This window comes from Carlito syrichta, unplaced genomic scaffold, assembly GCF_000164805.1.
Source record: "Carlito syrichta isolate Samal-C Ts95f unplaced genomic scaffold, Tarsius_syrichta-2.0.1 Scaffold305571, whole genome shotgun sequence".
NCBI classification, from domain to species: domain Eukaryota; kingdom Metazoa; phylum Chordata; class Mammalia; order Primates; family Tarsiidae; genus Carlito; species Carlito syrichta.
Window position 1 is genome coordinate 1,099,248 of NW_007249667.1, and position 26,704 is coordinate 1,125,951.

Below are 26,704 nucleotides of genomic sequence, written 5' to 3' on the forward strand. Positions count from 1 at the left end.
AACAAAAGTAAGCTCTGTTTGACTATAGCATATATTCAGAGTAGTGGTGGGAGTTAAGCCGGGAAAGGAAAGTTGGAACCATATGGTGGCTAGCTTTGAACACCCAGGCAAATAATTTATATTTAGTTTAAAAAGCATTGAAGAGTCACTGCGAGTGTTTTGAACAGGTGTTGGGCATTGAGAAACATGATCAGCAAACTAGCTGACACAAAATAATACAAATTGTGTAATTCCATATATATCAAGTCCAAGGCAAAATTAATCTTAAATCATTAAAATCAGAATATGGTTTCCTGATGGGGAGAACTGTTTGGAAGGGACACAAGGGAATTTACTTTGAATGGTGCTGCCAGAAGTGTGTGTACAACTGTAAAACTCACAGAATTGAATATCTTTACATTTTATTGTATGATATATACATCATACAATATATACACCTTATAATATATAAACATATATTGTATATGTATTACATATAATATTTTATATATAAAAACAAAAAGAAGGAGGGAAGTGGAGGAGAGGAAAGGGGAGGAAAGGAGAGGGAAGGAATAAGAGGGGAGGGGAGAGGAGGGCAGATCACCTGTAGAATGAACCTGGGTGTGAAGAAAGGGAAGCTAGGGAGACGAGTTAAGGTGACTACTGCAGAAACTCAGGAAAATAATATCTGAGGAAAGAAGGCACTGGAAGTAAAAAGTGAGAGAACTGATCATCTGCAAATGTATGTATACAAACATTAATATAAATCAATATAAATATCAAGTGGACATGCATGAATTACAATTGAATTCATCTTGTACACTTAGAATGTAAACTGCCAAATGGCAGGGACCAAACTTAGTTTTTCCATTTAAAACAACTTTTTCTTACTCTTTTTGTACCCTTTTGTACATTTGATGCTGCCATCTATCCTAGTTTATACTCTATTTTATATCAAATACATAGTGTGTTGCTGCTGCTGTGTAAGGTGTTTCTGGTATGGAAAACTTAAAAAAAATTAAACTATCAATTGTTTATCATCTGCCATTAAGGGCTTGCCGCTCTACCTATTTCACTTAAGCATTACAACAATTCCATGAGATTAATATTATCCCCATTTTACAGATGAACAAACTTAGAGTTAAGAGATAAAATGCCCATGGTAATATAGTAAAACTAGGCCCCCTTGTCTGCCTTATTCAAAACCCAAGTTCTTAAGCATTGTGTTATATATTTATACTAAAAGTAACAACCTAGGACAGCCTAGGACAAACTCAGAAAAAGGGTGAGAAAGTCAGCATAAATGAATTTATAATCCATTAAGTACATTCATCCTTGCAGTTTTCAATAGACTACACTAGTTAACTAGAGGTTATTATAGGACCACTGTTTTATAAGCTGCCTAAAATAGGGGTGGATAAATTTTTTATTTTTATTTTTTTGAGTTGGAGTCTCACTCTGTCACCCAGACTGGAGTGCAGTGGCCGCTCCCGGCCACCGCAGCCTCGACCTGCTGGGCGCCGGCGATCCCTCCGCTTCAGCCTTCCAAGTAGCTGGAACAGGCGCACGCTACCACGCCCAGTTAATTTTTTATTTTATTGTAGAGATGAGGTCTCACCAAGTTGCCCAGGCAGGTCTCGAGCCCGTGGGCTCAGGCAATCCACTCACCTCAGCCTCCCAAAGTGCTGGGATTACAGGCTGAGCCACCGAGCCCGGCTGGGGTGGATAAATTTGATGTTAGTTGCAAGTAACGTCAAACAATTATAAAAAGGTTCTTTAAAAATTAATTCAAGTCCAATTTAATTTATAAAGGTGACAAATGTCATCCTGAATCTATTTTTAGAAAAAAGTATGGTTGCAGAGCTCATGAAGTCACGAGGATCCATAGATTTACCAGAGTTTCAAACTGGTTAACTCAACAGGACTGTAGAGTCAATTTAATAAGAAGGGGATCTTGTTTCCAAATATAAAAACTCATAAATTCAGATCTTTCTAATTAAAGAAGTGTGAATATTTAGGCAAGAACTGGAGTGGAGCATATATAAATATAATAAAGTGATTTTCTAAGCTATAACAAGAGGAAGAAGGAGACCAAATGGTTTAAGAGCCATAAAAATAGCATTTATAGGAACATAATGTTTTTAAGTGTTCTAGGTACAAACCTTTTTTTTACTCATTTATTAAAACATACCACTGAAAGACTTCTTCATGGCAACATTTATTAAATGAAATCTTATTTTTCAGGTTAAGACTTTTACAAGTGAAAATAAGTCTTGTAAACTCAAGTTAATGAAGTTTAACTATAACCATGAACTTTACATTTGACAGCATTTCCCCTAGGTAGGTAATATAAGTTACTCCACTCCAAATAAGTATTTTTATCAATAAAAAAACTAGTTATTATTTTAATTTCATAATTGATTTCACCATTGCTGGGAAAAAATTAAAGACCTAAATAAAAGGAGAAATATACCATGTTCATGAAATGTAAAACTCAATTTGGTTGTTAAAATGTCAACTCTCCCCAAACGGCTAAATTGATTACATTTTCAATCAAAATCCCTTTTTGTAGAAATTGACAAGCAAATTTTAAAATGTATAGGGATATGAAAGGATTAAGTATAGCCAAAACAATTTTGAAAAAGGGCTTACACTACCTGATTTCAAAAGTGATCAAAAAGCTATATACAATCATAACTATGGTATTGGCATTAGGATAAACACACAGAACTCTGGGACAAAATAAAAAGACCAGAAATACAGGGTGAATTGATTTTTTATAAAGTTTCCAATTCAATGGGAAATAATCGTCTTTTTAAGAAACAGGTCTGGAACAACTGAATATTCATTTGATTTAAAAAATGAACAATTATTACCTCACACTATTAACAAAAATTTACTGCAGATAAATTATAGTGCACACAGAATCAAACCATACAAAACATTTAGAAGAAGACAAGGGGGAAAAATCTTCATGACCTTAAGGTAGGCAATTTGGGTTTTTTACATAGGAAATAAGAAATTAACAAACTAGACTTCATCAAAATTAAAAATTTAACAACATTAAGAAAACAAGGCTCAGCCTTTGGATATGAATCTGCTGAGTCAGTGCTGGCATGAATAAACGCTGCTTCCAGGCAAAGGAAAAAAGAAAAGAAAAAGTAAAGCTACAGACTATAAAAAATATTGTTGATACATATATCTGACAATGGATTTATAACAAAATATATTTAAAAACCCTCAAAACTTAATAATAAAAGAAAACCTAATTTTTATAACAGGAAAGGATGTGAACAGACATTTCGCCAAAGAAGATATAAAAAGGGCCAATAAGCACATGAAAAAATGTTAAGAATAAGAGAAATGCACACTAAAATTACAATATACCACTACACATTCACTAAGTTAGTGAAAATTTTAAAAAACTGACAATGCCAAATGGTGGCAAGGATGTGAAGCAAATGAATACCCATCCACTGCTGGTGAGAATGTAAAATGGTATAACCACTATGAAAAATGGATGGCAGTTTCTCAACAATGCCATGCCTAGATATTTACCCAAGAGAACTGAAAACACATGTCCACACAAAGAAATATACGTAAATGTTTACACATGCAGTTTTATTCATAAGAACCCAAAACAGAAAACAATTCAGCATCAACAGGTAGATGGGTGAGCCAATTACATTATTTCTACTACTCAGCAATAAAAAGAACTGAACTACCAATAACTACAACTTGGCTGAAAACATTACACTGAATGAAAGAAACCAAACACAAAAATACAGTAGACTCTTGAACAGCACAGGTTTGAAGTGCAATGGTCCACATTTACATGAATTTTCTGCCACCGAGACAGCAAAACCAACCGTGCCTCTTCCTCCTCCACCTACTCAATGTGAAGACAACAAGATTAAAGACCTTTATGATGATCTGCTTTCACCGAATGAACAGTAAACTTATTTTCTCTTCTTTATAATTTTCTTAATAACATTTTCTTTTCTCTAGCTTACTTTATTGTAAGAATACAGAATACAATACATATAACATACAAATTACATGGTAATCAACTATGTTATCAGTGAGGTTTCTGGTCAAGAATAAGGTATTAAAACTTAAGTTTTTAGAGAGTTAAAAGTTACATGTGGATTTTCTTCTGTGTGGGAGGTTGAAACCCCTAACACTTGCATTGTTCCAGGGACAAATGTATAGGCATTCCTGCCTACAATTCCAGTTCAGCCCCAAGTTGACAGCCAGCCTCAACTGACAGCCATGTTCCAGAACTATCCTGGAGCACCGATGATAACAGTACTACAGAAATCTGACTGCAACTGCATGAGACTCTTCATGAGAACCACCAGTAGGGTTCAGTCAACCCACAGAACTGTGAAAGATAAGAATATGTACTTTTTTTAAGCCACTATGTTTCGGGGTAGTTTGTTATATAGTAATAGATCCCTGAAACACCACTATACTAAAACAAGTCTAGGAAAATTTCTTTTTTATTTTTTATTTTTATTTTAAAGATGTGGGGTACAATTCAGGGTTAGGTATACAAATGTTCATTATGCAGATACCCTTGTTGATGAGGTATGCCCCCTCTTCCCTGGCAGTTTTCCACTACTGCCAATCCCCTTCTTATAGTATTATAATAATTGTTCAAGGTCCGCTTATGAGTGAGAAGATGTGATACTCAGTTCTTTGTTTCTGTAACAGATCACTCAGTATTACAGACTCTAAGTCCATCCAAGTTGCTACAAAATTCATAATTCTGTCCTTCTTTACAATTGCGTAATATTCCATCATGTATACATACCACATTTATTTTATCCAGTCCTTTTTCAGTAGGGAGCACAGTTGGTTCCATGTTTTTGCTATTGTGAATAATGCCGCAATAAACATGCATGTGCAGGTATCTTTTTCATAGAATGATTTGAGTTCCTCTGGTATATTCCCAGAAGGGGGAATGCAGAGTCATATAGAAGGTTGATTTTTAGATTTTTTAGGGGAAAATTTCAGGTGAGAAATTCAGACTTTGGAGGCAAGCCCAGATTTGGACCATCTACATGTATCACCAGTCTAAACCCTACCAAAACCTCCCTGTGAACCCTAGGTGTTCTAGAAGTAGCCAGAGGTGGAGGAGAGGGAAGAATACTCCAATGGAGTCACTGTGAATTCCTAAAATATACATACATTCAATCAGGCTCACTACTGCACAAAATATGCCAAAAAGCCTGAGCCAACATTGGAAATCCTCACAAAGAAATGCAAAATAATTTTTCTCATCTCTGAAATTACATCAGGATCACAAACAGTTCTCAGTTTTCATGCTGTAAGTAAACTGATGCTTATAGGTACTCATTAGTTTTACTTAGTAACCTTTAAAAATGGTAAGTGGATTTAGATTAGATGTAGTCAAGTTATCAGAATATGGCAAATTATCAGTAAATGGCAGCTTGCCTACTAACAAATTTGGTCTTATTAACAAAAGTCCATATGCTATTATTCTGTATCAACTGCTCCTACTCTAAAGGATGACAAAAGTTGTTCACTGACTGTTTCTGACATGTGCCAGTTATATGTGGTAAACTCCTTAGCCTAGAAAATTTTGTTAAACTCAGTAATAATCCTTTACAAGCCCACACAACATATTTTCAACGATATTACCTTAATCCATAGCAGAGTCAAATTTTAAAGAATATGATGCTTGATACATGCCAAGTTCCTTGTTACAATCTGGGGATATGTCTTCAACTGGTGTAAATTTCCTTCAAAAGAGATCGGAGGTGGCTCTGAGTCATTAACCCATTGATATTACTGAGAACCATAATGTGACACAGAATGGTGTGTTTATTTTCTATCTAAAAGGCCATTTCTGGAACACTTAAGCTTCCTAACTATTTTCTTAATTTGTAAGTGTTTGTAAGTTTATTTATATATTTATCTAAGTGACTATTATTCATACTAGCATGGGAAATACTTGCACTAATGAAGTGTTTTAAGTGGAGAACATTTCAACCTTTAGTGACTTAAGTCAATGCTGCAAGAGTGTTGTGACCAATTAGTGATGCCTGCCACTGGCCTAGTAGTGAGAAATATGCTGGGCATTTCCCAGCGTGGACCCGATTCATCAGTTCCACATAGTCTCCTCTCTTCACACCTACTGGATCCCTTCAATGATCTCCATGATAGAATTTTCAGTCTTCTACTCAGCCTTAGGAAGTGACACCAGTCTTTTCCACTGCTGGACTCTACCTTCCACAGATGTCCCTTGATAAGTCCCACCCTGAGGTAAATGTCCTGGCACCAAAGGTAAAGTCCCCAAACACCAAAAGTTAATTGAATAAGTCACACACTTAGAGCTTAGATGGTACATGGTCAAACACTGGTAGAATGTGGTAGAGCCATGATTTGAATCTAGGCAACTGATAGCCACAGTCTGTGCACTTACTTTTTGCATCTGGCATGTGACAGATGCCATTTCTATATGAATTAAACTGCATCTTCATTTTTCAGTTTATAATTCTCTGACTTCATTATTAACACAAATAAAATATAGTGAAAATCTTACAATTTACTGTTCTAGCACGGTGAATGTGACTTTCAAATAATACAAAATTTGTACACTTTCTAGTTAAAAACATATTCATAAGTATGTTAATTAATACTTTATACCGACTAGGAAAAAAATTGAGAGTATCAATACTCAAAAAAAGCAAACAAAAAAATGACTATACAATTCATAGTCTAGTGACCTATAGTCTCATATTGAAAGTTTAACAGTATTTGAGCATAATTTAATACAGTGACTATTTTTATGCATTTTTAAAACTACACATGATCAGTTACTGTTCCAGCTCAAAATCCATAACAATGATGAATACTATTCACATCCTGTGTAACTCCATGGGGATTCTATGGGGAAAGTTTCCATATATGGTAATTTTCCCCATAGAGTCCCACAGTTTATACAGGATATGAATCTGGTCCATTGTGACAATGAAAACAACAAATCACTGAAAACTCACATGTAATTTTTGCTGAACAAACCACAGAATAGCAATTATAAAGACTAGAACTGAAATGAAAATAAGAAATCCAAAAATTTAAATATAAACACTCACTTGTGACTAGTTACCAAGTATGGGTATTTTTTATTCCATTTCTGTACTAGCAAAATAAGTATATAAATATCCAGAGGAAAATATTTTTCTGATCTTATTTAATTTAAAATATTCTCTTATAGATACTAAAAATTACAATGTCAACTATTAACAGCTAAGGAACTCAAGAGGAAATTTCACATTAGAATTTATGTGGTCAAAAGGAAAGAAAAAATGATATAGTAAGACAAGCTGAAAATGCTATATGAGTTTTAGCTTTTCAAAATCCTATACGACTGTGTCCTGGTGCAAACTCCTATAATCCATAATTATTTTTCGATATTTGTGACTTTAGCAGTCTGTGGTATTCTACTAATCTAAATTCATATAACAATATTTTTCTTTGACATTCAATGTTCTAAGTGCAGATTTAAAGGTGAGTTTTTGTGTATATACTTAAGTATTCCTATTTTTGTTTTAGGTAAGACAAAAGTATCTAAAATCCAATACAACTAAATCTAAGAGCCAGATTAAAGTTGTAGGAAAGGAAAATGGCTGGTGTTGCTAAGTTACCTAGATTCATATGACAAATACTAATAAAAGGGAAAACATAGTAGAGTACTAAAATGCCAAACATAGTAACAGCAAAGTAGCAGTCTTTGACAGAATTATTAAATAATAACTAGGGCGTTATTTTGAGAAATGGTCCAGTTGTGAATAGCCATTTTTAAATGGCCATAGTCACTATTCACATTTCAGCCAATTCACAGATTTACACCAAAACAATAGACCCAAGATTAATCTCACTTGTGACCAGTTACCAAGTATACTCCCGAGATGCACATATAAGAAGAGGTGACTCACTTGTTTTTTATCAAAGAGATGACAGTTTACAGTATCTTAGGGACCTAATATTGCTAGAGTATATTCATTTGACTATCTCTCACATAATAGCTCAAAATTTGAGATAATTACCTTGTTCTTGGTAACATGGTACCACACTCACCATTAAAACTGAGAAACTGTCGGTTCCAACTTAAAGCATTCATCAATCATAAAAAATAATAGGCAACAGTTCATCAGAGACAAATCACTTGGGGCATCAAATATACCCCAAGTCCTTTCCTGCATCTGGCTACATACCCAAGGTGATATAGACATCCAAAGAATGGCAGAGGAGATGTGTGGACCAGCCACACCAGAGCTAAATAGAACTCCTGACTCCCTGACACACCCATTCACTATTTCCTCATCTCCACTAAGCTCAGATCGGTGGATCTTACCAAAGTTTTGTTGGGACTTCAGTGATGCTTTTCACCATCCACAGATCCTCTAGATGTTCTCTTTAATTTATTATAACTATAACAAAATTTGGAGAAGAGGGATTAAATGGTGCTGTTTGCCCTAGGGACACCTGTTTCTCAACAGGTAAGGTATTGCTCTCTTCACTAAACTAATAAGGCAGGAGCTTTGGAAGACACATTAATGTGTTAGACCAAGGCAGAATTCCCACCACAGTGCATGTTAAATGGTCCCCTTGAGAACTGAAAAAGGTAAACATGGGAGGGGAGAAAGAGGAGATCTGAGCACAATAAATGTTAATTGAATAAATATTCATCATATTTAAAGTACTCTCGGGAGAATAGCCAGCTTTATCCGTGAGTATGTAACGAAGTGGCAGCAATGCAAAACCAGTTTTCTTACTGCACAAAAAGATGAAAATTTTTTTATCTTTTTCCCTAAACACTTTATCTTCTCTTAAAATTTTAAGAGAAATTTTCTTTCTAATTTTGAGGAATTTAACCAATTTATTTTAAAATATTAAAATATTTACACTTAAATCAAGTTAAGTATACCCAAATGTGCATTTTAATAACTATCCTTCTCAAAAAACTTTACTGACAGTACTTTCTTCTTACACCTAAATTATTCTGACCACAGACACTAAATTGTATTTCTCTAAAGCAGATAAAGAGCAGACAAGCACTCCCATTTTTAGACATGGGAAATTTCAGTAAAGGAAAAGCTCAGTGAAATACATCAAGTAATAGAGTTACAGAAGCTACACTCTTCACTTTGTAATGATTAATCCACACATACTACAGAACACTTCGATTTCAAAGTCGGCCCAAAATAGATCCACTGTAGCCAATCTACACAGCTGTGGGAGATTCAGATCTACTGAGTCAGAAAGATAAGACTGGCAATGTTGGAGATATTGACTAAAACTATTTCAAACATAAAAGAGCACTTAATAATTCTACTGCCATTGCTTTATAAGTCTTTAACTTTGATGAACTAGAACCTACTCTTCCAGGTAAATTTTTTGACTTTTAAATGCTTTTTTTTTTGCGGGGGGGCGGTGCAGGGAGGAAGAGGGGTTATTTAAATCAAGGAATATTTCAGTGAGACAGAACACGTTATATTGCAATACCAAGACTACTGCAAATTCCTGACCTTGAAGGTCTGAGACATCAACTCAACTTAATCCAATATTTGAAAACGAAGACATTTCCTTCTCTTATAGGCAAAGATCAAGGGGAGAGAAAGAAAAGTAAAAAGAGTCATTTACAATGTGCATCTATGACATCAGAAGTCAAAATAGTGGTTACATTTTCATGATGAGGGTAAGAAATATTGACTGGGAAGGGCAACAAGAGAACTTCCAGAGGAAATGGAAATATCCTGTACTTCAATCAAGGTAGTAGTTCTACGGGTGTAAACATGGGCAAAAACTCACTGAGCTGTATGTCTAGACTTATGCATTTTACTGCGTGTAAACCATAATTTAATTTAAAAAGTAAAAGCATCCAATGCAAGTAAGGCACTGCAACTAAAATCAAGGATAAGAATCATCAGAATAAGTTAGAAAAAAATTAACCCTTTCTAGGACCTGCTACAGCATCATATACATGATAGATAAATAAGTATTACTTATGACAATTTAGTAAGAACACCTTAGGTGGTTTGGAGATCCCTTCTGAACTAATTAAAATTTTAAATATGACTATTTTTCTGAATATTCTAAATATAGATAGTTTCAAGACTATAAAATAGCTTTCAAAAGGTTGAAATCAAAGACCTAGAAAGCTTTGCCTCAAAACACAAAGAAAATACATGTGTCTTCACACTGAACACAGATTTAGGGCATCTTCTTATCTAAACAAGGCAGTCCATTTTCAAGACTTAATATCCACTGACAATACCAATCTACCCATGGTCTTCTAGTGACAAGCAAGAAATAAAACCTAACATTCAGTAAAAACAAAAAATGCTAAACACCTGCATAATAAGTATTCTGTCTGCTGCCTGGTATTCTGTTCTGTTCAGTTATTTGGTAGCTATGGAGACCAAAAGCAACCAGTAGTTTTTAAACATACCATATAACATATAGGTGACATTATTAAAATATCAGATTTGATCAAAGGCTATGTGTCTGCTTTGTAAAACTGGCTGGACAATGTAAGAGTCCCTAGTCCAAGACCCAAAAACTCCCACACTGAGTTTCAACTTCCATTTTTGGTTAAACCAAGTAACAGGACTAATTTTCCTTTAGTATATAAATGTTTCTGTGCATATGTAGGCTCCTACATAAATAAAATTCCATGACTGAAACAAAACTGGAAGGTCTTTGACACTTAATGATCTATTTCCATTTCTTGGTTGACAATTCTAAATGCACTATTAAGTGCATTCAAAAATTATTTTTAAATTATTAGGAAATAATATTGTCACATGCTGAATGGGATTTTACATGTCACTGTTACTTTATCGTTACTTTCATTAGACACTGTGGTAGTTTCAGAGATAGGAAGCTTCCACAGTGAAACAACAAAAATAATTAACCCTTTAAAAAAGTCAATCAAGAAACAAAAGAACTAAGGATTATTAGGTCTCTTCAAATGCTGTTATTCTGTAATAATCATCAGCTATGCACAAATAGCCACATGATCATCTGAGATCAGAAAAAAAGGTCAAATTACAAATTCATAAGAAATAGCTTTCCTAAATTCCTGCCCTAACTCCTTTCTTCCCAGCAAAGACAGTACCTTGCCAATGTTTAATGCTGTAGGCCAGCAGGTTAAGCCTCTTTAGAAATTCCTAACTGTCATCTTTGCTTGTAGATATGACAAAATATTCTGCAGAGCCTGTACAATGGCACTGACAAGTTATAATATTCTATAATAAGCATTAAATAATGCTCAAATAGGTTAGTTATAAATTTTTAAATACCAATTTTAGCTGTCTACAACTGCTGTCCTGCCTAGCCCATTGTGCAGGGTCTGCTCTGCACCAAAGCAATTTCATTGTATAAGTTTTAAGAAAAATATGATGCTTCTGGACTATGATGCTGGCCAGCACATCAAAATTGAAGCCATTGTGAAAAAAAATCCAGCTTCAAAAATAAAGCTTATTCTTTTTAAATCTACATATAACATCTACCCAGGTTTTTGTAAAAATATGGAGGAAGAGAGTATAATGATACCTTTTTCTCTCTTTAGATGAAAAATGCAAGCCCTTTTTTCCTTTCTAATAAACTCTATCATCTCAGATCCTCCCAGTATCTATTTTAGGATTTGAACACCATAACGGAGCCCACAACAATGGATCACTGACAGGACTGATCCTATCAATTAACACATTCTAGGGGAGCTGCCTGGATCCTGTCTTTATACCTCCCTCTTGGAGGCCTGGTTTTGACACATTGACATCCCTGGCCTTAAGGATGAATAACCCAGTTAAGGGGAGTCCCTTCCCTGAGACCAATCCTTTGTAATTATAGACAAAATACAAATGTTGTGAATGACCTAAGGCAAAGTAATATGAACTCCAAGCCAACGAAACCATGACAGCAAGCAGATTTCTAAACAGCAGAGAAGTGGGATCCATTTACTTACATGAAGATTCAGTGCCAAACATGGCTGGCTCCAGAGGCTGCTTTTAAAAAATTAGGAGAAAGAAAAGGAGGGGGGGAGGAAGAAAAAGCGAGGAGAGTGTACGTGTGAGAGTGAAGAGATGAGCCGGCTACACAGCAGGGGTCATGAAGCCAGACAATGCAGTCCAAGCTGTGTCCAGCTGCCAGATTCTCCTCTCACGAGCTTCAGTTTTCTCCCGTGTGATTGCAAAGCAAGGTCTCTTACAGCACCAAAAACCGAAAAGCAGCTTTGGAAAATCCACCAGGCAAAGGAAGGCCGACGTAGCTCTTTGAGATGCAGTGAGGCAGGACTGGGTAGCAGCAGGGGCAGGACTGGGAGCAGCAGCAACAGCGGATACTGCAATCTCCAACCCTGCTGTAGCAGTAAGACAATAGCAGGGTTTATGCATACGCTGGATGACGTCAGGGACACTGCACAGACCGATTGCGCTGCTTGAGCCACAGGCTCTAGGGGCTCCAGGAGAGCAATGCGATTCAGAGGGGAAATTCCTTTGTCACAAAATGCACAAGACCAAGGGCCACCTATATATGCCTCCTCCTGAGAAGCTCTTCAACCTGCGACACCAGGCAGTAAAAGAAATCTCAAATTATTAGCTTTATAGCAAGTAACCACAAAGACATCATACAAATCAGGGTTTTAGGTTTTATGCAGCAAATGAAACTTTTTGAGGGAATTAAGACTATCAGAAATGAGACAAATAATCTATCTTTAAAAGTAATTACATAGGGGTTCATTGTTATTTTCTCTAAGCTTATATGTAGATTGACAGATCAAGGGTGGTACACACTATCACAAATATGTGAAAATATGTATATTATTGCACATACATCTCAGCATGTACATACAAATGTAACAGAAAAATAATAGTATAAGTGCTTAGAACACCTCAACACCTCTTGCCTCACAATGAACACTCATTTAGTGACTATATTATTTTGCAACTATTCAGAAGTGAAAACTACTGCTCTAGGAATATATTTACATACATACAGTTCTCCTAATTCTGTATTTTGCCCTATGTGAATTTCTGTAATTTTCCAGAGTAACTCAGTCATTTTAAGGCTTTGTGCACACACCTGTGTATACCTATGTATGAGTGGGCGTCTGTGACCAACACATTTATTTTTAATCTACCCACATGAAGGAATAGTTGAAGATATTAATTAATATTTTATTCTTTTTTTTTTTTTTTTTTTTTTTGAGGCAGGTTCTCACTCTGTTGCCCAGGCTGGAGTGCAGTGGTGTGATCCTGGGACACTGCAGCCTTGACCTCCTAGACTGGAGCAATCTTCCAACCTCAGCCTCCCAAGTAACTGGGACTGCAGGCGTGCACCACCATGCCTGGTTAATTTCCTATATTTTTGTAGAGACAAAGTGCACTATGTTGCCCAGGCTGGTCTCAAACTCCCAGGTTTAAGCAATCCTCCTGCCTCAGCCTCCCAAAATGCTGGGATTACAGATGTGAGTCACTGCGCCCAGTCTTGTCTCTTGACTCCCTGAACAAGTAAATTTCCCTGCATTACTTTATTCATAGAAATACTAGAAGTATATGAATTTTCATATACACAAAAAAGTTTTAATGTTTTAGAAATAATGAAATGCACAAAAATCAAATACATACAAATGTAATCCCACAATCCCACACTTTTAAAACCATATATAGTAGGATGTTCAAGAATTCAAGTCTCCTCTTCACCGATTCATCCAAGGTATAGACCTTTTACAGTAATTTCTTATGTTTACAAAGACAGGTCTTTATACAGATAGAGTTTTTAAACATTAAGTTCTGATATAATGTAGAATTTCATATTACTTTACCATCTAAAAATATCATTAGTAACTTTTCTGGTCAATATATATAGTATCTACCTCATCCTTTTAATGACTGAAAAAGATTCCATTACATGATTGTACCATAATTTATTCAAGGTAACTTGACCTTTAGCTTACTGAAAAGGCTGAAACATTAAGAAGAAAGTGTGATGATGCTACATAAGATAAAGAAAAAATTGTTTGCTGTGGGAAAGAATAACAATAGCTACTATTTACTGAGTATGTACTATATGCCAGGCACTATTCTGGTAACTGTACACATATTAACTCATCTACTCTTCATAACAACTTTACAAAGTAGATCCCACTATTATCTACATTTGACAGATGGTTACATGATTTGCCAAGGTCACACAGGTAGTAAATGATTGGGATTTAAACTCAGGCAGCCTGATTCCAAAGCAAAGCTCTTAATCAATCTACCATAATACCTCTTGAACAATGAGAAAAACAAGCGGGACAGTAAAATGAGAAAACGGTCCCTGGGTAAGAATTTCAGACAGAGGCCATGGTCTATATGCAATAACAGCTTTGCGGACTCATTAATATTGTTCATTTTTTCAGTTGATACATGAAGGTGTATAATATGTATGTGTATATATATGTGTATATGAAAATGCATTTTCTGAGGGCCTATACATATTTCTAAGAGTAAGTAAAAGGTTGCAACATTTTTCAAGAAGTCTACTTTGTAGACAGCTGTAACAGGATCAGAGGGTTTAGATCTACATTGCTGAAGACCCATCTTTAACAAAAATAATTTCAAAAGTTTAGTTTAGTCCAACTCTTTCCTCTATTCTGCTCAGAAAATGAACTCACGTTTTTATGTGTTGTCTAAGGAGAATGTCATGAAGAAAAATGAAGAAAGAATAAAACTGATCTCATGTCCCTCACTGTCCCCCTCCAAAGGATCACACAATACATTCCAACACCAAAGTGACCTTTGGAGTATCCATTCTATCTGATTATCCCTGCCAGCAACCTTGCCCTTCTATTAGTAGAGATATTACTGTTAATTTCAAAATAAAGTTAGCAATGAAAGGAAAGATTAACATTCAAAATAATTAAGTTGTCAAAATAAGAATCATTAAATTAATACTATTGACAAGTGAAGATTATAGTGAAAATCTTAAAGTCAATAGTCACTTTTAAAAGAAATCCTACTCATGCATTCACTGAACAGCTATTTCCTGGGAATTTATGCTCTACACTCTAGGGGGAGAGCCATGAAAAAACTCTCTCCCCTATGTAGCTTATATACTAGTGGGTGAGACAGACAAACAAATAAATAATATGTCAAGTGATGGTGGTATGTATGACGAAGAAAGATAAAGAGGAATTCGAGGGTAAGGAGTAATTGAAAGGGAAGGTTATTTTAGGTAAAACTGTCAGGAAAGGCTACTCTAAAATGATGACATTTCAATAGAGACCTGAAAAAAACCTCATGGTTAGTATGAAAACCACATGAAAGGAAGAGTATTCTATGCAAAGTCCCTGAATAGGAATGTTTGGGGCTCCTTAGAAAGTTTTTGTACAATAAATCTATTCATGAGTCATCAAATATCAGTTTTCTATTCAAAGATATCTCATTTAGTGCTATATTGATGCCATTAATACAAAAGTGGTTATACTGAATTGTGCTGAAAGCAAAATAAATTATCTTTTCTAATTTAAAAAAAATTCATTCTCTGCCATGGACCAAAAACATATAAAGTTATTCTCTTCAAAGTTTGACTAAATATACCTACATTTGAATAAATGTGTAAAAGTTTATAAAAATCACTACCGAAGACAGCACTTAAAACAGTTTCCCACCACACTACATCAGACAACTAATTAATGTATTTATTAATGTGGTGAGAACTTAAGCCACATTTTCTCTCTACAGTACACACAACTAAATTTGAAAGTATCATATCTGCAAATTTCTCTAAAGCCACCTCCTTGTTCACATTAAAGTTTTTACTTCTCAGTATTCTCTTGATGCCTACTTAGCATGCTAAAGTGAAAGTCTTAAGATATCAACTATATATATGTAAAGAATTACTTAAAAACAATAGAGAAATGCTTTAATGGCAATATACAAACTACAGAAAAATGAAAGAATTAATAATTCTTCTCTTTTGAGAGAAAAAAGGTACAAATTTATAATTAAAAGCACACTCATAGTAAAGCTCTCTGGTAGGATTTTACAAATTTAATTTCTTTGTATATGGCTATAAAGTATGTTCCTTCCTGCTTCAACATAGTACCACATACAAAATGAACTTTCTAAAAGGTAGGTGCATCTTATTTCAGAGCCCTGTAACACAAATTCTGGTATCCTAATTTCGAGGAAAATAAAATCAAACTGTGCATACACATAGAGAGATATAGGTATACTTGTTGAAAAAAACTCTAAAATAGAAATTGAGAACAAATAGAACAAATCTTTTGGGGGCAATTAACTACTTTTTATCTTCAAAGGGCATTTGCCACAGAGAGGAATTCAAGGGTAAATAGCAAGCTCCTAAAGAGTTACATTTTAAATGACCAATTTCACAAAAATTCTAAGTGCATACCATAATTAGCCAAAGGCCCCACCTACAAGTCTAAACGGATAATTTACGGATACTATATAAGTGGATCTCAATCTGAATGCACACTGGAATTTTCTTTCTTTCTTTTTTTTTTTTTTGAGTTGGAGTCTCACTCTATTGCCAGGCTGGAGTGCAGTGGCACACTGACGGCCACCCCAGCATTGACTTGCTGGACTCAGGGGATCCTTCCGCCCAAGCCTTCCCAAGTAGCCAGAACTACAGGCACGTGCTACCACACCCGGATAATTTTTTTTTTTTTTAATTGTAGAGACAAGATCTGACCAAGTAGCCCAGGCTGGTCTCGAAACCCTGGGCTCAGGCAATCCTCCCACCTCGGCCTCCTAAAGTGCTAGGATTACAGGCTTGAGTCACTGCGCCTGGCCTGCACTGGAATTTTCATTACACTGGATATGGAAAGAGTGCCTCTGCCCTAGAAGAAAAAGCCTTTGTTCTTTAGCTTAAAAGCAATCTGTCAGCAGTGTCACCATTACCCAAAAGTTCAAATTTAGAGTAATATAATTAAGAATTGGTTGCACAAATTGTGGTAGACTCACGTCCTTTATTCACCTCTGATTTCCTTCCCACCTACATCTACACCCCACCAGATCTAAGGGAATCCCCCACTAATTCATCAAGCGACCACTACCCCTGGTTAATTAGGCTTAACTTTATTCTTGATTCTGTACCAACTCACCATTCAGTGAAACTAGAAATTAACAACATGACTATGCAATTTAAAATAGGAAGAGGGTAGTAATCTATCAGAAAAATATGAAAACATTTATACTCAGAAAATTTTGAATAAAAACTAAAATTCTCTAATTCACTTCATTATGTTAAAGCTAAAATTCTCTAAATCACTTCATTATGTTAACACCATCTAAAAGATAGGACCACACACAAGCACAAAACCACCACCACAACACCAGAAGTATTTAACAGAAACCAGGAACTCTCTGTAAACTGTTTGTATATTTTATTCCCTATGTAGCATAATCTGAACTCAGTTGTTTGTACTTAAAACCTTTTGGCCCAGAGGGGAGAAATGTGGATTAATTTATGGGTTGCAGTTTATCTTAAATTTGTTTGAGTATGACCCAACAGAAATAGAAGAAATAACCAAGGTATGTCTGAAAAATTCCCCTAAGTGTTTATCCCAAAATAATCACACAGTTTGTATACAACAAATTCATACGTACTCAGGAATAATGGATGCATATTTTTTGCATAATATTTTTTAAAAGTACACACACAACCAATATAATTTTTAAAATATAAACTCAAAATATTATTATAAAAGTAATTCTACATAACTGGAAAATATTTTAAGTTTAATTTTACCTGTATAATCCATAATGAAGCAGTAAGCAGAAACCAGGTATTTTCCAAAGTACAACTCTATCAGCCACAAAATGAAACAGCTCCCTGGACTGGCAAACCACTATGGGGAAGCCTCCTGCCATGTGACATTAAACACACCCACACTTCTGCTTATCTCCCTCAAGTGCAACGGCTGGGGCTCTGCTCGCCTTTGCCTGTTCTTTTAAAGTCATCCTTAGACAAGACTCTTAGAAAAGAAATGTTATTCCTTCCCATTTCGTTCCTGTATTAATTACCAGGTTTAAACTAGGAAAAAATTAATTTTCTTATTTTTCCAAGTGAAAAGAACACAAGATATCTGTATTTCATTCTAGCACTCGATGATACAAAGCCACATAGCCTGAATTGAGTTAGTATCCAAATTTTTAGTAATAATTTTGTCACTATGTTCATTCATTTAATAGAACACATGCACATTTGATTAATTTGAAGACAAACCAAATAAAGGTAATGAAAGAACAATCCTTTAAAGCATATCTAAGACTTCTAACACATTTACCAAGTCCTGAAATAGACATCAGCTGGAAAGGACATATGGTCATTACTGAGACACACTCTAACTGATGTAATCTTTAATGTCACATTGTCACATACCCTGAGCCATCTTTTCCTTCACTGCCAATTGTTTTGATCTAACACTTTAAATAAACTTTAACAATGGCTACTTCATCTTGATACAGCAATTCTCTACCTTGCCAAAAGACAAAACATAAATAAATATATATGTATATTTTGATTTTTAAACCGTCTGAATGGTAGGGCAATTTCCAGTTCAGCGTTATATTAAATGCTAACCCACACCCCAAACTGCAGCTACTTCGAAGAAGATAAGGTGTTGATTGTTTAGAATGGTTCTGCTGGAAGTGGGGTATCTTGTTTTGCTTTTATTTTGTTACTTTCCTTTCCACTGAATAAATTTCCCATAAGAGATTACTAAGTTGTCAATACTATAAAACATGATTTCTACTTATCAATACAATATCGAAAGTACACAAATCTACAAATACTGGACTTATTATCATTTCACAGATCTCTCCAGTAATTTTATTATTTTCTCAGTTATTTTACTGAGAAAGCACCATTCATTGTCATCTAGTCAATGCCTCATTACCATAGCAGAGGCCCTTAGGCCACCACTCTGCTAACAGACAGAAACTGTTAATTCTCATCAACCTCACCTGTCACTATTGCTAAGCAGGCCCATCTCACTTCTCAGGCCTTAATTCTCTCTATTTTAACCTGCAGTAGAGTCTGGGAAGCTTTCCATGAGCTGTAACAATTTGATATCGTTTCTTTCTGTAATTAAAGACACACAAAAGGTTAAAATATTACTGTCATGACTGTTTGCAAATGGTAAGCTCAAAATACCTGATAATAACTAACCTGATTTCCACAAAACTTCCAAGTGTATGGAAATACTGATTTCCATTTTCAGAGTCACATGAATTGATATTTTATGCCTTTCACAATTCAGTAGTTAGCACGGATGTTCAAAGTTCTAATCTAATTGTTTGAGTAGCACTATTTTAATTTTTAGGCTTTATACTTTATATTCTTGTTTAAGTCACAGGTGCCTTAAGGGAATACATTTTATTAACAGAATGAGAACATAATGAAAAAATCTAAATTAGAGAGTGTAGGGTAGGTAGATAGATTAGATATAATACCTACAACATACTTAAAGATAAGTGATTGGCCATGCCTCAAAATCCAGCAGAGTGGTTAAGAGCCAGGCTTATTAACAGACAGAGAAGTCAGGTTTAGAGAAGAACTCCTCCTACCTTAGCCTCTTAGTAGCTGGATGAACTTAAGTTTTTAAATGTCTTTGAGCCTCAGTTTGCTTACAAATTGACAAAAGGCCTAGATCAATGCTTGGAACATAATGACAGCTAGTATGTAAATAGCACTTTGTGTGTACCAGGCATTGTTCTAATTCACGTATTAACTTGTTTAACCCTTAAAACAACCCTAGGAGGTATTAACACCATTTTACAGATGAGGAAACTGAAGCATGGAGGATAAATATTTACCTAAGATCACACACAATCATTAACAGAGCCAGGATTCAACAGGAGTAACCTAACTCAGAATCCTTGTGCTTAACAACTACACAATACCATCTCTGTCAAGTAGGTGATCAATAAATGAAAGCCAAAAAACAAAAAACAATTCTAAAACTTAGGTTTGCTCCTTCCAATAAAAACAATCTTACAATTGGCCAAATATTTCAGTTGAGTTTCTAAAAATTCTCTCTTTTCATAATCTATCTTCAATTCCAAAATGAAAAAATTAAACAGAGAGGCAGTATGAAAGAGATAATATTTAAAGTCATTCATTGTGATAGCTTAAAATGAGAGTTGCATTAGCCAGTTAAGCAGAATTAAGTACTCGAGTGCAGAAAGCTATAACCATAAAAGGACCTATCTACCCACTGCATGCCCAGCAACAACTGAGTCCCTCTCTGCATTTCAGTTCTCCAAATATCACAGTAGATACTACTTGCCTGAACTCTATAAAAACTGAATGTCACTTCAAAGCTCACTCAGGAGAGCCTTCAACTAGATTCCCCTTCCTAACTCCCCAAAGATTTGCTCTATCTCCATCTTACTCTCAACAACTGAGACTTGCTGGTGTGCCTAGATGCCCACTTCCCAATCACATCACAGTCCTCCCTAAAATATATAAATATTCACCTAAGTCTGAGGTTCTTCCCGAGTCACCCATTCTAGCCTATAGGCTAGGGTCTACTATCCTAACTACACTTTACTGAGACAGCAGTAAATTCTACTTACTGCCACTGCAGCCCTGACTTCTATCCCAGATTCCTGCTACTATTTAACCCTTCTTGATCCAGGTAGGAAAAAGCATCGTTATTGAATTAAGAGTCCCGGGGTAAAGCCAACACAGTCACTCATTACCTCTCTGATCTGAGGTAAGTCCTAGAACCCCCACAGGTATCTGTTCCCTTAGTGGTAAAATGAGGAAGTTGAACTGGATTATCCCTAAAGTCTAGTCCAACTGTAATAATCTAGGATTCTACTTCAAACCAACTACAGGGGGAGAGGGAAACTCAAATAACTCCCACTGATAAGAGCTCCTCTTCTTCCATCCCCACCCTGCCCTCTTCCATCCTGCTAGGGTTGTGGGAACAGTCTCACCTCAAGAAAGCCAGGGTGTAGTGTCCTAATCCAGTGTGTTTATATTGAATGCTGATGCTCCCAGGGAGCCTTCCCCTGTTTACAGACACATGGTTCCGCTCTAGACAGGGCCCTAGTAACTCAGTCCAGGAGTAAGTAGACAAATACACGACACACACACACACACACACACACACAACACACTTAGAAATAACTGTTGGAGGACCCACCTACTGGAGGGTTCATGGCCTGGTGGGTCACACCTGTAGGGACAATGTGGCCTGGGTGCCAGGAATAAAGCTTTTGAAGGAAACTCCTCCTTCCAGAACTTGATTGATAACCTGGAAACAGTGCCAAGTTCTTCATGGATGATGGCTCAGAGCTGAGACAAAGCTCTCTTCTCTTTCCCTTTCAAGGCTTTCCTACCTGAAGTAGTTCCTGCCACAGGAATCCACTGCTCTCTACCTTCCCCAGAGGGAAAGAACATGGTTCCTACTTCATTTTCCCTCTTAAACCCAGAAACCATATGATTCAACCTTAATATCTTACACCACATTTCTAACCTATACAATAATAACCCACTTTGTTCTTTGTTATTACATACGTTTTAAAACCCCAGGGTTGGATTATAAATGATCACCCTGTTTTAATACATTTCAGAAATGATATGGGCTTTTCCCTCTAGTCTCCATACTCTCCAACATGCCAGAGCTAAGCCAAAATGCCTTAAGGTTATGTTTAATGCCAGCTTCCTTAACGACAAAGTCTGAACAAACTTTACTAAGATATCTCGTTGCTCTCCCAGGCTTCTGAGCACCCACTCCAGCCTACATCTGCCTCAGCACTTCCTTTTCATGTTGTCATCCATCATTGGCTTAGTTTACTCAGTCCCAATGCTATCTCAAAGCCTATTCCAAAATGTGAGATGACTTCATCAAAAAGAGGATTCTCTGGACAAAGAAGATTCCTAAAGACTGAGCCCAGCTCCTTCTATTAATGAGCTCTACCCCAATACCTCAAAACATTTTCTTTTAATTTTAAAGATGTGGGGTACAATTCAGGGTTAGGTATACAAACGTAGATTACGCAGGTACCTTTGTTGAGGAGGTGTGCCCCTCCCTCCCATGGCAGTTTCCCCAACTGCCAATCTCACCCCCCAACCCCTGGCAGTTTCCCACTATTGCCAATCACTTTCTTATAGCATTATGATAATTGCTCAAAGTCCTCTTGTAAGTGAGAACATATGGTGCTCTGTTCTTTGTTTCTGTGATAGATCATTGAGTATGATCGACTCTAAATCCATTCAAGTTGCTGCGAAGTCCATATGTTTGTCCTTCTTTATGGCTGCATAATATTCCATTGTGTATATGTATCACATTTTTTTTATCCAGTCCAGCTTTGACAGACAGCAGGGTTGGTTCCAGGTTTTTGCTATTGTGAATAGAGCTGCAAGAAACATATGTGTGCAGGTATCTTTTTTGGAGAATGATTTGAGCTTCTCCGGGTATATTCCCAATAGGGGAATTGCTGGGTCATATGGAAGGTCAATTTCTAGTTCTTTCAGAAACCACCACACTGTCTTCCAAAGACATTGCACTAGTTTGCATTCTCACCAGCAGTGTAGAAGCATTCCTTTTTCTCTGCATCCTCACCAGCACCTGCTGTTGTTTTTTTTTTATTAATGATGGTCATTCTTACTGGGGTTAGGTGGTATCTCAGTGTGGTTTTGATTTGCATTTCTCTGATGATTAGTGAGCATTTTTTCCTGTGTCTGTTGGCTGTTCGTATATCTTCTTTTGAGAAGTGTTTATTCATATCTTTTGCCCACTTTGTAATGGGGCTGCTTGTTTTTTCCCTTTCGGTGCATTTGAGTTCCTTGTAGATCCTAGATGTTAGGCCTTTGTCAGATATACAGTTGGCAAATATCTTTTCCCATTCGGTGGGTTGTCTCCCTGCTCTCTTTTATCTTCCTGCTCTCTTGTTTAGCATCATGCTATTTAGTGTCCATGTCCTTGTGGGCTTTGGGAAAATGTTGTTGGTGTTAATATTTATTTTTATTCCCCTGTGGTCTGAGAAGGTACATGGTAATATTTCAACTTTGTGGAATTTGTTTATGCTTGATTTATGGCCAAGAATATGATCGACCTTGTAGTACATTCCATGTGGTGATGAGTAGAATGTATATTCTGTGGTTATTTTGGGTGGAATAATCTGTAGGTATCTATTAAGTCCATTTGGTTGAGTGTCAAGTTTAGGTTCTAGATCTCTGTGTTGATTTTTTTTGCCTCAATGATCTATCTAAGGCTGTTAGTGGGGTATTCAAGTCCCCTGGTATAATAGTGTTAGAGTCAGTATCTTTTTTTAGTTTATTTCATAGTTGCTTCATAAATGCTGGTGCTCCTGTGTTGGGTGCATCTATGTTTAGGATGGCTATTTCTTGTTGATGGATTGAAACTTTTATCCTTTTTAAAATTTTCATAGCTTAAAGGTTGTTTTGTCTGACATTAAGATTGCAACTACTGCCTCCTTTTGTGATCCATTTGCCTGGAAACTCGTTTTCTATTCTTTAACTTTGAGTCTGTGTGTGTCCCTTGTGGTGAGATGAGTTTTCTGGATGCAGCAAATAATTGGGTCATGGTTTCTTACCCAGTTTGCCATCCTGTGTCTTTTCAGTGGTGCATTTAGTCCATTCACATTCAGGGTGATTACTGAAATGTGATTGTTTGTCCCTGTCATGAGGTTCTTACAAAGTTTTTTCTTTGTTTGCTTGGGGTTTTTTTGGCTTTGGGGTTGATGTATGTGTGTGTTTTCAAGTTTCTTGTTGTGCTGTATTCTCTGTTGATTCTGTGCTCTGCTGTTCTCTTGGGAGGTGTGTGGTCATTCTTTTTTTTTCTTTCTTTCTTCTGTGCTTAATACCTTTTTAAGTGTCTCCTGTAGAGCTGGTCTGGAAGCTGCATAATCTCTTAGGGACTGGATGTCTGGGAAGGATTTTAATTCTCCATCACTGATGAAGCTGAGCTTGGCTGGGTAGGAAATTCCTGGTTGAAATTGTTTAACTTTGAGGTTTTGAATACTGGACTCCAGTCCCTTCTTGCTTGTAGTGTTTCTGCCAACAGGTCTGCTGTTATTCTGATTGGTTTTCCCTGGTAGGTAGTCTGATCTTTCTCTCTTGCTGCCTTTAGGATTTTTTCCTTTGTGCCTACTTTGTGTAGGCGAATTACTGTGTGTCTAGGTGTTGGTCTTCTCATTTGATGTCTTGTGGGGGTTCTCTGTGTCTCTTGTACTTGGCTGGTCATATCTCTGGTGAGATGGAGAAAGCTTTATTGGATTACCTCCTGGAATACTAGCCCCAAGTTGTTCTCCATTTCCCTTTCTTCTCCTGGGATACCAATCGGGTATAGGTTCGGCCTCTTGATATAACTGCACATCTCTTGTAGGCTTTGTTTTTTCTTTCTGAGTCTTCTTTCTATGTTTTTTGCAGATTGGGTTAATTCCACATTCTGGTCTTCAAGTCCTGAGATTCTTTCTTCAGTTAGATTAATTCTGCTTTCCATTCTTGTTATCTTGTTATTTCTGGATGAAATTTTTTATTGTCAAAATCTCTGTTACAAGTTCTTTCAGAGTTGCAGCTTGTCTTTCTTGAGTCTTCTTCACTCTTTCCATTCATTCCCTAATCTCTGTCATATTCTGGGGCCAGTCGTTGGTGACTTCCATTGTTTGAACTCCAAGTTCTGATTTTTCAGGAGTTTTCTCTTTGTTACATTTGAAATTGCCTGAGGTCTTCCTTTGGTTTTTCCTCATTTGTGACATATCTCTTGTTTTTCTCTTTAGTTCTGTTATTCAGCGTCAGTGGGAGAGGCTTTCCCTTCTGATGTTTGCTCAGTCCTCTGTTCTTCCCTGATCTGGGCTCTGGATTTGTTCTATTTTGAAATAGGACTGTGGGTGGGAAGCTTTGCTGTCTCTTGTAATTTTTGAAAGTTGAATAAGGTAGGGATGGAGCACTAGGATTCAGAAACTACTTGCAAATTACAATGTTCACTGATTGTGGTATGTGTTCCCTGTGGCCCACTCCCCACCACCACTCTACATGATGATGCAAACAAAGCAGAAACCAACATAAAAAACAATTGAACACACACACATAGACATACACACAAACCCCAAAACAAACTGAAATAACAACAAAGTGAAACAAAACAAACAACAATAACAAAAATCCAAGAAAACTGAACACACACACACACACACACACACACACACACACACACACCTAGCACAAAGTGAATGGAGAAGAAAAACAGAAAGACTGGGGAAAAAAAGGAATTCAGATTGAACCCTCACATATATATTGACACACACCTTAAACTATAAAAAATAAAAAACCCAGGACAAAAGAGCAAAAACAAACCAACAACAACAAAATTGAAAGATGAACACTTAATCATTCACATACACAAACAGAAAACAACAAACAAAAGAAGGAATAGAAAAAGAAAAAAATTGATGCAGATCAAACCCTCATACATTTATGTACAGAGGAAAACTACTTTAAAAATAGATGAACTAAGAAACAAACAGGCAAAAACTTAAAAAAATTTTTTTTTGATTAAAAATTAAAAAGAAACCTCCCTCTTGTGGCAGACACTGTAATTGTTCCTCTAATCTGGTCCCTCCTGCAGAGCTTCCACCTCTTTCACTCTCCCCGCAATGTCCAGAGCCTGGAAGGAGATGGGGCAGTGGAGGTGGGTGGGGCTGCAGTCCTCCTCTCCCACTTTCATGTGGTCAGCGAGATCTCCTCCAGTAGGGAAGTGCTGGATTGTCTCTTCCCCTGCAAGGGTGCCCCAGCCAGGCCTATCCTTGAATTGAGTTCTCCTATTGCGACTGATGGCTAGGATCCACCTGGGTTTGTCCCTCTCAGTCGTGCCCCAACTGTGTGAGTCTGATGTTCAGAGGATTGCTGGGGAGGATGGGGTTTGGGTCAGCCCCGGACTCACCACTGACCTCTTTGGAATTCATTCTCATCTTTTTCTGGCCACATCTTTTGTCCCGGGGCTGGATCAGGGTAGACGGTGGGGTGCCTGAGGCTTAGCACTTGTCAGGTCCCTCCAAAGTTTGTGCTTTCAGGATATTCCCTCTTGGGCATGATCAACCCCTGAATAGTTGATCCACCAGTCTCAGAGATTGGTTCTGTTGCTCCGTGGTGAGCAAGTCAGAGCAGTTTCCTACCCGACCTTCAAGACGGTGGCAGGGTCCCTTTCTTGTCCTCTTCGGTGTGACTCTGCCTCTGGGCTCCCTCCACAGTCCCTGCTACTAGTGCCTGGCCAGGCGCTGAAGTGGTGAGGCAAAGCCAGAAGCCAGCAGTCTCTCTGGCTACAGTAGTGAGGCAGAACCTAGGGCGGTAGTCTCTCCCTGCCGCTTCTTCACAGGAAAGCTTTTGTCCATTAAAAAAAAAATGGTGCTTGGCTTCTGTGACCTGAGAAGAGCCAGGACCAAGCAGAGAAGCTGCAGCACCAGCTGCTGCACCAGGGCCCTGGCCACTTGCTCATGAGCCCCCACTTAGTCAGTTTCTCCCAGCACTTTCTTCCCAGCAAGGGTTTTGTTGATTTTTTAAAAAATGACACTCGGCTTCTGCATTTGGGAATTGCTAGAGTTCAAGTCCAGCAGTTGCAGTTCCAGCCACTGCACCAGGAGAGACCTGGCCGCTAGCTCCCTAGCCCTCATTCCGTCAGCCACTCACATGCCCACTCATTCACCTG

At 36.9% G+C, this 26,704-nt stretch overlaps 1 protein-coding gene across 4 annotated transcripts in view; it reads right to left on the minus strand.

Annotated features, from left to right (window-relative positions):
• The window catches only part of ST7 (suppression of tumorigenicity 7), a 215,718-nt gene extending 197,819 nt beyond the window's left edge, over positions 1-17,899 (minus strand). For 3 of the 4 annotated variants that reach the window (XR_002482178.1, XM_008061759.2, XM_021714282.1), the window contains exon 1: positions 11,981-12,590. Coding sequence is in view for 3 of the 4 variants with exons in the window: in XM_008061759.2 (XP_008059950.1) it covers positions 11,981-12,002 (22 nt within the window). In the remaining variant the exon portion in view is untranslated. Of the gene's footprint in view, positions 1-11,980; positions 12,591-17,772 lie in introns of those variants that run through there. The other variant, XM_021714283.1, reaches the window with a different exon arrangement.
• Between the last annotated feature and the right edge of the window lie 8,805 nt (positions 17,900-26,704).